The sequence below is a fragment of the Priapulus caudatus genome, unplaced genomic scaffold (genome assembly GCF_000485595.1).
Source record: "Priapulus caudatus unplaced genomic scaffold, Priapulus_caudatus-5.0.1 Scaffold991, whole genome shotgun sequence".
NCBI classification, from domain to species: Eukaryota; Metazoa; Priapulida; class Priapulimorpha; order Priapulimorphida; family Priapulidae; genus Priapulus; species Priapulus caudatus.
Window position 1 is genome coordinate 1 of NW_014578052.1, and position 12,335 is coordinate 12,335.

General features: G+C 45.2%; 3 protein-coding genes across 3 annotated transcripts; 1 reads left to right on the plus strand and 2 right to left on the minus strand.

Annotated features, from left to right (window-relative positions):
- Positions 1 to 3: 3 nt before the first annotated feature.
- LOC106814852 (protein HGH1 homolog) lies at positions 4 to 6,625 on the minus strand (the record flags this gene model as incomplete). The annotated part of the gene is made up of 4 exons (XM_014819216.1): positions 6,240 to 6,625; positions 3,849 to 4,415; positions 414 to 514; positions 4 to 75 (listed from the first exon to the last, which is right to left on the minus strand). Coding segments are annotated over exons 2-4 (736 nt in total), but the record flags the coding sequence as incomplete, so codon positions are not given.
- Positions 6,626 to 8,205: 1,580 nt separating this feature from the next.
- LOC106814856 (protein HGH1 homolog) lies at positions 8,206 to 9,740 on the plus strand. Its single transcript, XM_014819221.1, has 3 exons — positions 8,206 to 8,323; positions 8,579 to 8,711; positions 8,901 to 9,740. The coding sequence occupies exons 1-3, from the start codon at positions 8,225 to 8,227 to the stop codon at positions 9,047 to 9,049; spliced, it is 381 nt and encodes a 126-aa protein (XP_014674707.1). The 5' UTR covers positions 8,206 to 8,224; the 3' UTR covers positions 9,050 to 9,740.
- Positions 9,741 to 9,829: 89 nt separating this feature from the next.
- LOC106814855 lies at positions 9,830 to 11,309 on the minus strand. Its single transcript, XM_014819220.1, has 4 exons — positions 11,256 to 11,309; positions 10,890 to 10,974; positions 10,576 to 10,711; positions 9,830 to 10,088 (listed from the first exon to the last, which is right to left on the minus strand). The coding sequence occupies exons 1-4, from the start codon at positions 11,288 to 11,290 to the stop codon at positions 9,847 to 9,849; spliced, it is 498 nt and encodes a 165-aa protein (XP_014674706.1). The 5' UTR covers positions 11,291 to 11,309; the 3' UTR covers positions 9,830 to 9,846.
- Between the last annotated feature and the right edge of the window lie 1,026 nt (positions 11,310 to 12,335).

Sequence of the window (12,335 nt, forward strand, 5' to 3'; positions counted from 1 at the left end):
GCTCGGTCCAGCCAGAGGCAGCAGTAGTTGGCGGCAAAATATCAACTTCCTTTCGAGAAGCCAATCGCTGATAGTCTACAATCAACCAGTTGCCATGATCAAACACAAGAATGAAAATATTATCAGTAGGTGTCACTATCCTGATAATGATTTAGTAAATAAATCACATATTGAAGATCTTTTGTATATAAATTTAAACATTGGAAATAATTATTATTATGTTGGTCAAGGACGGTCAAGTATGCCTATTAAAATCTTATTAGTCCTTGAAATCGGGTGACTTTGTGCCACCAGGCTAATCAGTGCAATGGACTTTTAAGCCGATCTAAATCCAGTATATTTTTAGACAGTTGGATTTTGCTGAAACTTTAGGCATTACTGAGAAAATTAATTTACTTTAAACAGCAACAAACCTGATTCAAAACAGCAGTTTCTAATTGCACCAATAACACCACCTCTTCTTACATTCGATTCCATGAATGAAGTGAATGCTAGAAGCCTTTGAATAATACACCTGTTAAGAAAAAACAATAAAATTCTACAGTATTGGAATAAGAACACACTATTACTATCACTATCATTATTATTACTATTATTAATTATTATATCAAATTGAAAGAATCATAATAATACAATAATGTGCCGCATAGCGACAGCGCTCATCTAACGTCTACTTGGCGGGTGCACTCTGTGGTGGAGTTGGTGGGATTCTAGTAAACCCTGTTAGTCCAAAATGTGTTCACATACACCGCCGAAATAGTGGAAGTGCACAGAGATTGGTATCAGGAACGGCTTCTCAAAAGAATGTTCGTTGGGATGCGTTATGAAAGTTGCACGGAGATGGCGCGTTGACGGTTTAAGTGTTCTTACAGATTAAAGATAGGAAGCTCCCATCATTCGTAGCTAGCAACAACTTATTGCAAGACAGAATATGCGTAAGCTACTGCATCCATTTACCTAGCGCAAGCTACAGGCTGCCAACATAGAGAGCTGCCACCTGCAACCAATTAACGGCAGGCAAAAACTGCCCCAACACATTGCACTCATTGCACTGGCAGCAGCCACGTGCAGTGGCATACGTTACATGTAAGCATACTGGACTACAAGAATGCCATATAAATTATACGATTTTTCGTAAGGAGCATAAACCTTTCTTTAAGCAAATTGCTTTTTGAAATTTCACCTGTGACATTGTAGCCTCATACACGCAGGCATGTATAGATTCCTACTAGCAAACCGCGGCAGTCAAATTCTTTCTAACAGACAGTCAACAAAATCATAGTTTAACCTCCTCTTGAGGGTCAAAAGGTTATCAGACAGCTTACTCTTCGCACCGTCAGTGGAAGCAGATTTCATGTTCGCTTTCAATTAAAGCCATAAAATGAATAGTCACCGCTGCCAACAAAAAAGTTTTTCAATCGCTCCTCAGACACTGTGCCTTCAGAAATGTCTAAAATCTGCGCGTTGTGCTCCATTGCCCACTTTGAGCCTGTAGACCTGCCAATTTTCGGCACGTGATGGGCTTATTCCTACCATTGATCGTATATCACCGACTATCACGCAGCCTAGGTCGCAGCCATTTTAGATTTCGTGCCGGGCAATTCTGACTTTCTCTCCTATACTTAAGTTAAGGAGTAATGTTCCCCCTTCCTTTGACACTCTTGACCTTTGACTTTTGCCCCCGCTTCGACATCGCCAACTCGTTTTGCGATGCCGCCCCCAACGGACCCGAATATCGTGTGACCCGTACGTCGACGCGGTTAAGATCTGTGCCGAACTGTTGAGGACGACCGGTTAGACGTACCGATCCGACGACGGACGATCAAGCGATTCTACAAGCTGATCTTGACTATGTCAGATGAGCTAATAATAAATATTCTAAATGTTATTTTTATTCTAATTAAACAACTCTGATGCAGGGTCTCCAACCCTGTGAACTCCAAATGCGGAATGTTTCTGGCGGTGATGAGTAACTAGTGATTCAGGAATTGATGGACAGGGGGGGGGGAGGGCGAAATGTACCTTGGCTGCCGCAGGCAGGCCCGCGTGCCGTAGGCATGCCAGTGCTAGGGGGGTGTGGGGGCATGACCCCCCAGAAAATTTTGAAATATTTAAGCCATTTTCCTGCAATCTGCGGCATACTGTGGGCCATATTCTCATGTCTGATGACACCATCTCAACCCCAGCCTCAACCCTACAAGTTAGGATTCAAAACACTTTTCATTCGGATTTCCTCCGTGCCCCACTTGAAAGTCTGTCTTGCATACCATGCAATAGCCATGATTAACACTGAGTTTTGACTTCACAAGTACAGGACACATTTGTGTATATTCGTTCCTGAATTTCTGTAAAAGTCGGGGTTTTTGGTTGGCAATGTGGCCATTCTCCCACGTGTTAATCTGTTTAGCAGACAACTACGCGACACCTTGCAGACAGGCCTGTCTGACTAGGCTGTTCATTTACCGTAGACATGCCAGATACAAAATGCATAGAAACACATTATAACAATGAGCGATGGTAGGGGGGGGGGTGCAAAGCTAAGGTAATGGCAGGGTGTCTGCCCATTTTGCCATTTTCCCACTTTGCCAGTTTCCCATTTCGCCAATATTTTATGTTGCTTCCACCCCCTGCACGAAATTAATCCTTCCATTCTTAAAAAAGAGTCATTTCTAGGTCGTTAGGGTTAGGGTTAGGGTAATTAGGGTTAAGGTTAGGGTTAGGGTTAGGGTTAGGGTGCCTGTACATGATCCATATGTTTTGATATGTACGATTTCGCCTTCTTTGTTCTTAATAAATTAGTTAACTCATATCTAAAGATTCGTTATAATTTATTCCTTACAGAGGCCTACTTTTACCCACCTCGAACAGGGACCGTGATTGGGGAGATAGGACGAAATGGCGGAATGGGAAACTGGCGAAACGGGAAATGGCGAAATGGCAAATGGCGAAGTGGAAATTTTTAATGGCGAAATGGCAAATGGCCAAGTGGGAAATGGCAAAATGGGAATAAACCAGTTTATTAATAGCCCTCACTGCCCAAGTCGTTTCCTGGAAATACACACTCATAGTGCTCTCTGCCATTGGTTTATTCCCACTTCGCCATTTGCCATTTCGCCATTAAAAATTCTTACTTCGCCATTTCCCCGTTTCGCCATTTTCCCATTTCGCCAGTTTCCCACTTCGCTAGTTTCCCATTCCGCCATTTCGTCCTATCTCCCCGACCACCCCCTTGTTCGAGGTGGGTTAAAAGAAGGCCTCTGTAATGAATAAATTATAACGAATCTTTAGATCTATATGGAGTCAACTATTTATTTGAAGAACAAGAAGGCGAAATCGTACATATCAAAACATATGGATCATTGTACAGGCACCCTAACCTAACCCTAACCCTACACGACCTAGAAATGACTCTTTTTTAAGAATGGAAGGATAAATTTCGTGCAGGGGGTGGAAGCAACATAAAATATTGGCGAAATGGGAAACTGGCAAAGTGGGAAACTGGCAAAGTGGGAAAATGGCGAAATGGCAAAATGGCAAAATGGGAAACTGGCGAAATGGGTAATGGCGAAATGGCAAATGGGCAAAATGGGCAGACACCGCGCGCGTGGCCAGTGCTCAGGCACCAGCTGAAAAAAAACAATGTGTCCAAGCGAACAATGCGAACAATCAGTGCAAATTTTGCACAGTGCAACTGAAATGAGGAATATATAACCTTGCCGCTGCGGAATGCGGAAATTAAGCCTAGAAATCTTAATGATTCCGCAGAATGAGGAATGGTTGGAGACCCTGCTGATGATATCTATAAATACTATGTGAAGATGACATACATTATAGATAACATAAATTACCTCTCCTTATCACTTTTCAAGATGTATTGTCGAACTTCTACAAGCTGAGTCAGGTTAGAGAACACTGGACCAAGATAATGCATGTTGCCACTTGCATTGTAACCCACATGACAGAAGATGTCCACAAGCATGTCAATCGTCACCACAGATTTTTTAATCGCCTCTAACGCCTTCACACAGCACCGCTCTGATCGAGTGACGTTTGACAGTATCATGCACACCAAGTCGACATGTGAACTGTCCTTGTCTGCAACATATTTGAGCCAGGCAGGCAAGATATTTCTCTCTTCAATGTTCAGTATTTTCCAGGAGCACTCTTCTTCCGCAGACAGGTTAAGAAATGCCAAAAGAGCATCCTTTGTGATAACGGGTAGCGGATCACTGGTCAGGTCAAAAAGAGCAATGAGGATCTTCTCACTGCTTCTCATGAAGATCCTGCCTTCAGGAGTTCCAGTTAGTCCGAGGAAGTACTGCAGTGCAGTGACCTTTACATCAACCCTCGCTGTGGGTACGAGGAATTGAAGCACCTCATCTGCTACAGCTGCTAGCTCTGCTGCCGCCATGACACTGCAAATCAAACGATGTGTGAAGGAAATGATTGAAGAGTGCAGACGCCGGTTTGTGTGCAATGGTTGCATGTGCAAATTTCCAAGTTTGTCACCATTTAACAAGCAATCCTATAGTGCCGATGAATGTTAATTTTGTATATATGTTTATTGTAAATAGGATAATCACACAGATTATTGTATATTATTAAAAAGTGTATGAGTTCTGCATAGACCTCTAGCACATGCTTTTAAATGTACGTCTTGGAACTTCCATTGCAAGTGCATGGTAGCCAGTGATTTGAGCAACGTGTAGGTCATTACTACTAGGTTTATTCAGGACTCAGCAGTTTTGCAGAGCTATGCCTGCCACAAGTTACAACTGTAAATACTAATCAAAACTAAAGCTGAACACTGCGAAAAATATTAACAACAAGAGCCGCAGAGCATCTGGGCTCATCTGAGGTCTGTTGCTACGGTTATAAACGTAACATTTACGTCGTGCGTAGTGACACCTTTGTTAGGCGCAGATATGATTGCGTACATATCATTTCAGCCAACCTCTGCATTCTGCATACCCTCCCAAATCCATTGGTTCAATACAATAACCTGTTTATGGTGGGCATTGTGACGCCTAAGCCCTAACCCTAACCCTATTAAACAAAAACAAAATTTAATTGTTGTAAAATATTTTGTTGTTATTAAATTGTTGTAAATAAATCATGTAAATATTTGCGTTATTGGGAAAAAAAATAGTAAATGGATAAAGATATAGAAAAAACAGAAAACAGGTAAATAATAAAAAATCTGATGGTGATTCGATCCAACGACCTTTGAGCCATGACGCCTGTGCTGTAGGCGTTCGGCTATCCAGGCTTATTGGCTTCTAGATTTATGGATGTGCCATGAAGTATGAAGACACTGTTGAGCATCCATTGAGCAGTTCAGGAAATCCACTGTTTAACCCTCCCTCTGAGGGGTCAATATGTTATCAGACACTGCTGCTCGCACGTCCAGTGAAAGCTACATTCAATGCTCTTTCATAAAGTGATAAAAATGGTAGGTCAGCGCTGAAACCAAAAAGTGTTCACTGTGTCCGATTTTTCCGTTAGACCTATGTCCTCTCAGAAAATGTCTGATATCTGACCTTTCCCCCAGCTGGCCCTTTGACCTGTGACCTCCCATTCCCACTGTGATAGGTTTTCGGCTGCACTCACATACCTATATCACTGAATATTAAGAGGCATAGGTCGAGCCGTTACAAGATTTGTGGCCGGGCACAATATTCCCGTATTTCCTCCTATACCTTAAGTTAAGGGGGCAATTTCCCCTCCGTCTACACACATCTTGCCCTTTGACCCTTGACCCGCCAAAATTTGTCAATCCTGAAGTACCCTTTTTACGATCCCCCCCCCCCCCCCCGCCCGACGTCCAAAAATTATCGTGACCGTACGTCGAGCGGTTAAGATTTGTGCGCACCTGTTTGAAGCAACGCACGGCAGCGAATGAACGGACGGAGGACGCACGGACAATCATGCGATTCTACAAGCTTGCATCTGACGTTCGTCAGATGAGCTAATAATTACATTATATAAATTAATCAACTTCAAGTTCGACTATTTACGATAACGACTATGACTATGAGCAGAGCCAGACGTCAGATTCGCATGCCATAAGTCGTGCTCACACACTAACAGTCTAATGTACACGGTACACCGTACAGTGTACAAAGTGACAGTGTAGTGTACTGACCTACTAGTACTACGGCCAAATCCTATTTGCCCACGTACATGCACCACATACATGCACTATACATGCACCACGAACCATATATACCATTATATACCGACTATGATGCACGATAGACACCGGTGCATGGCTTTCGACAGAGCTATGAAGCAATCGATCCTACAAGTCTGGCGTAATATGTAACTAGAAGATGAAAGGCAGAAGTACACAAAAGCAAGGCACGATATGGGGGTGTAAAACGCTACTCTGAGCGATGTTATTAAGGAAAGGAGAACCAGGTGTGGGTGCGAAATAGTCGCCATCAACGCTAGATGGCAGTAGCGATCAGTGTGAGTGCAATGGCCGAATTTTGACGTTAAATTTGGCATGTTCATAGTGCGTTTGCGGAAAATGCCCAAGGGTTCAGGTTATTGACAGCGGAGACGAAGTTATAGACCCTTCTTAATTATTATTCATTACCTGGGGTCAACAGGAAACGAGGCCTAAGCTAGGGCAATTTTGTAAACCAATGGCTGCTTCCAGGCAGGCACGCACAGAGGGATACACGCACGTACACAAGGCGGGTACATCGCACGTACCGCAGATACACGCACGTACACCGGCAGATACACGCACGTACCCGTACATCGATAGATACACGCGGTACACGGAGAATACACCAGCAGTACACGGCAGTGTACAACGCAGATACCGCACGTACACGCAGATACACGCACGTACACGTACACGAAGATACAGTCAGCACGTACCACGCGGGTACCATCGGAGATACACGCACGTACACAGCGGGTACCTACGTAGCACGCAGGTTACACAACGGCACGTACACGCAGATACACGCACGTACACGTACAGCGCCAGATAGCGTGCGTGTACATCGTGGGTAGCACGAAGATACACGCACGTACACGCATCGTACACGCGGGTCACGGAGATACACGCACGTACACCGCGGGTAACACACACACACACGGGCAGGTAAGCAGCGTACACTGCAGATACACGCACGTACACCGCGGGTACACGCACGTGCCACGTGGTAGCATGCACCGTACACGCGGGTACACCGACGTACATCCGCGGGTTACACGCACATGCGACGCGCGGGTGTACGACGCAGGATACAGCGCACTACACGCGAGTACAAACGCACGTACACGCGGATTACACGGACGGTGCAGCGGGGGGTAACCGCACGTACACACGGGTAAACGCGACGTAGCACAAGCAGGTACACGGCACGTGCATGCAATACATGTGCGTGTACGTGCGTGTATCTGCGTGTGCCAGGCGTGACGCTCGCGTGTACGTGCGTGTACCGTGCGTGTACGAGCGTGTACGTGCGTGTACCCGCGTGTACGTGCGTGTTATCTCCGTGTTCCGGCGTGTCGTGCGTGAATCTGGCGTGTACGTGTATCTGCGTGTACTCGCGCGTGCACAGTGCGTGTACGTGCGTGTATCTTGCGTGTAGCGTGCGTGTACCCGCGTTACGTGCGTGTCTCTTCCGTGTACCCGCGTGTACGTGCGTGTATCTGCACGTACGTGTACGGCGTGTACGTGCATGTATCGCGTGTAACGTGCGTGAGCCGACGGGCCCGCGGTGTACGTGGCGTGGTACGTGCGTGTACTGCGTTATGGTGCGTGTACGCCGCGGTGTACGTGCGTGTATCTCCGGTACCGGCGCGTGTAACGTGGCGTGTATCTCGTATGCGTGTATCTGCGTGATATGTGCGTGTACCCGAGTGTACGTGTGTGTACGTGCGTGTAGCCATGCGTGTACGTGGCGTTTGTACCTGCGTGTCATGTGCGTGTACGCCGGCGTGTAGCGTGGCGTGTAATCTGGCTGTGTATCGCCGCGTGTACGTGCGTGTACTCGGTCGTGTACGTGTACGTGCGTATACGTGGCGTGTTCTGCGTGTAACGCGCGTGTACGTGCGTGTACGGCCGCGTGTACGTGGCGTGTACCCGCGTGTACGTGCGCGTGCACCTTCGTTGTACCCGCGTGTACGTGCGTGTATCTTCCGTGTACACGCGTGTAGCGTGCTTGTATCTGCGTTAGCGGAAGAGTTTGACGATGAGGACATGGACAGCTTGCCTGTTGAACTGCAGTATTTACCTGAAGACAAGCAGCGAGAACCGGACGATGATGTGCGCAAGATGATTCTTGAAGCTCTCACGCAGGTTGGCATAACGTAACATAATTAATGTTTGAAGTTTAAGAAAGTATGTTGACATCTAGAAAAAATCATGTATCGTCGTTGACGCGGATAGAATGAACGGTCGGGTTGGCACTTTTTACTGCGGCTGTCGTCCGTCATCCAAACACTTGTGGCATTAATTTACCTACAGCCTACAGTTTTGATTTTCACTGTACTATTTTGTTCACGTAAACAAATATTGGTGCTGGCAGGCAGTATATCGCGTATTTTCTCATAGCTGTGTGCAACGAAACCAGGAAGGGAGTACATGAAGAGCAAGAACACGTACGTCGTACTACGTGCGCTGGACGGCTGGGAGAAATCACCTTCTGTTCGACACGTCCTTGAGAATCTCATCCAGATATTCATTGGTAGGTTAATACTGTGCCTATCAGTGCAAATTATTATTATTATTTTTTATGTATTAAATGTACTATTTTAAATATGGTGAAACCTAATGCAGCAAGAGTTATTCGATGAGTTTTTTAGACATTTTTTGAAAATTTTGAATTTTTTTGCCCTACAGGTGGCATCACTTTGTTAATATTTTGTAACTTTAGGGGACGATCCTGAACCAGATATGGAGAATCTTCATAAAGTAGAAATACCTGACGATGTAAAGGAGAAATTGAAGACTTGGGATGAGGAGGATAATAAACGTATAGCTGAAGAAGAGACAGAGTATAACTCGGTAAATCAGCAGTTATGAGAATGGTATGTTTGTAACTGAGCCAGAAGGAAATCTTGTTGTTGAATCCATTGAGTATGGCAACTTGTCAACATGAATAGATGTCATGTATGAGTGCAAGCTTCAAAAGTTTGTTTATGAGAGTGTAGATCATATGTGACATCTGTATTACATTTTTAAGAAATGACATCTACAATGTAAATATAGGACGTCTTGCATTTTATAAATTAATCAAGTTCACATATGCTAATTAGCCACGCTATAAATCTAATAATGTTTCAGTTTGCAATTTATAAATATTGATGAATTTAATTAATCATTTAACATACAAGCAATATGGCAACACCAGTTCCAACATGGAAATGCATAGATATTTTGGTGGATATATCTCCTGTGTCATATGCAAAGAACATGATCTCTATAGATTACAAGAATTGTTTTTGGCTTCTTCGCGAATAGAACTTGTTCTTCCTGCATGGACTATGCTTGCTATTGGCCGTCATGAAAGTCCTGAACTATCGAGTAACGGTGTCGGTGATGTGACAGCATGCAGTTGTGTGTCATAAGAGCCATTGACTTTCAGATGCATTTTACATAGCAAACCTTCCCACACTTATGCTGCTCCAGAATGATTTACTGCAGTATGTGCACTTCTCAGTTCTCAATTGAAAATGTTTATATTAAAATTGAACTACTCTGACTTTGCAATATATAACTCCATCCTCATAATTCATCTATTCGTTCGGTAGAGTTTAAATTCTGTTAGTTCCTTCCCCTATTAACGACTGACTACCACCACCATTGATGAGATGGTTTCTTCAGAGTCTAACATCAGTACTGTGGCTCAGCTGACAGGAGTGAGGGCTTACACTGTCTGTGCTAGCAGTTACGCGCTCACCCTCATCAAACGACCTGCATCTTCGTCCAGCGCAAAACATATTTGCATTGCTTTCACTACACGGCGAGCCTGCCGGATAGTAGAGGCCACCAGGGGAGACGTCAAGGCGGCTTTTCGTCTTGCTGAGACACGTGACCACGCACGGCTGCCAGTCGTCATCGGCTGTGCAAAATGAAGTCACCGATAAAATGCTATGATTATGTGTTATTATGAGGAAAATATTCGCCATGATATGTATAAGCAGAGTGAGTGCAACCTGTGGCTAAGAACAGTTTTTAAATTGTCCCAGCTTATGTTATAGTTATACCCTAAACCATAGATACAATAAATATAATGTAACCCAACACAAGAGTTTGGTGTCTTCTCTTGTGTTGGGTTACATTATTGTATCTACCTAACCCCTAACCCGACCAGGCTGTGTGACTAACGTCAATACACCATAGGGTCATAACGTCATAGGGTATTCTAACCCTAGCAATACCGTTTCTTGGAGCTACCTAACCCCCAGCTAATCCGGCCAACTCCCAGCTTACCCCAGATCAATCGGTAAACGAAATAAACTCATGCAGATATGGCAATACCGACAAATTCTTATTGGCGTATATGAACGCAACACGTTCTTTGAAATACGCGTGACATTTTTTGTCACCTGTTTCTGGCTGTATCTGGAAGCCTTTTCCCGTCAGATGCTGGAACTGTGGAAGTTGTGATAGGCTGCCACAGGTGGCGCTGGCGTACTGGCCCGGTGAGATGAGCACCTGTGTGTCGAGGTCACCGCTACAAACCTGCAGAAAGAAGTGAGTTAGAGAGAAAACCACAAATATATCCATACTGTATAGTACAGATATGTTCATAATAAAACCTGTGCCGGTAATGTTATATATATATATATATATATATTATAAATCTCCTCCTAAGTTCAGGAACAGACTCTTCAGTCGTTCACGAACTATGTATACCGACCGGAATCGCTTTTCTGATACGGGTCGCATCGCAAAGCTCGAACGATATGTCATCGCCAACGCATATCTTTCCACCATTAAGGGGTCTGTAAAATGAAGCATGCGCTAATATAAGAGTTACACCGTAGTTTATATGTACGTGTCGTCTGTGTATAACTAATATAATATTATGCTAGAATAATAATTTATAGAAAGAATAATAGTGCATGCCGGCGGTCGTGCGTGCGTACGTATATATATAATTGTACTTTTAAGTACTGCGTCGCGAGTACAAAAAAATGAAGAAATTGAAGAGATTGAAGAGAGTTGAAGCATAATGATATATATTGATATATTGATAATCGATGAGAATTGAGTGATTAGTTACGGCGGGTTGTTGCAGAATCTGCGCGTGATCTTCATGTTGCTGTACGAGGGACTGCAAGGTCCGGTGTTCGTGCAATAACTGACGCTCTGCCACTCTCCCCACGCACCGTCAACCCTCTCCTGCGGGGAGAGCATACATCGGCTAGCATTAGCAGTAACGCGCCGAGCTCTCGCGTTAAACCAATCATATACGTTTCGAATAATTCATGAAATATGTTACCAGTGTCCAGCCGTGCAAAATGTGTTGCGGGACCTACAGGCTACTTCTTATCTCGCTCGCTCTCTCGCTCATTCTATCTCTCTCTCTCTGCGTGCGGGCGCGCGCTCAGGGTGTCGCTCGGATCAGCGGTGGGTGAGTCTCTCTCTTCCGCTCCGCCTCTCTCTCATCTCTTCTCTCTCATCTTCTCTCTTTCTCTCTCTCGTCATCTTTCTCGGTCTCTCATTCTCGTGCCTCTCTCCTTCTTCTCTCTTTCTCGGTCTCTGCTCTCTCTCTGTGTGTGTGGTGTGTGTGTGGTGTGTGTGTGTGTGGTATGTGTGTGTCGTGTGCGGTGGCGTGTCGTGCGTTGGCGTGCGCGTGCGTGCGTGCGTGTGTGTGTGACATCAACGCGCACGTCAGCGGCGACGCACGCACGCACAAGCGCGTAGCTGTGTGCGTGTGCCTATGTGTGTGTGTGTGCTGTGTGTGTGTGTGTGTTGTGTGTGTGTTGTGTGTGTGTGTGTTGTGCGCGCGCGATGTGGGTTTGTGTGTGTCTGTCTGTGCTGGTCTGTTTGGCTCTGTTTCTCATATCCTTTCTGTTCCCTTTGGGTCCCCCCCCTCCCCCCCCCCCCCCCCCCCCCCCCGCCTGCTTTTTTCCCCCATCTGTTCCCCCCTTTTCTTTTTGCCCTGCTCTCTCTGCTCTCTCTCTTGCTCTTTCTCATTCTACGGCGCTCTGCTCTTTCTCGCAGGAGTACTTTTCTCCTCTTTCCCTTCCTCTCTGCGCGCGCAGGATCGATTCGGTCTCTCTCTCTCTCTACGCTTTGCTTTTTCTCTCTCTCTCATCGTCATCGGATCTGCATCTCTCGTCTCTTTACTCATTCCTCG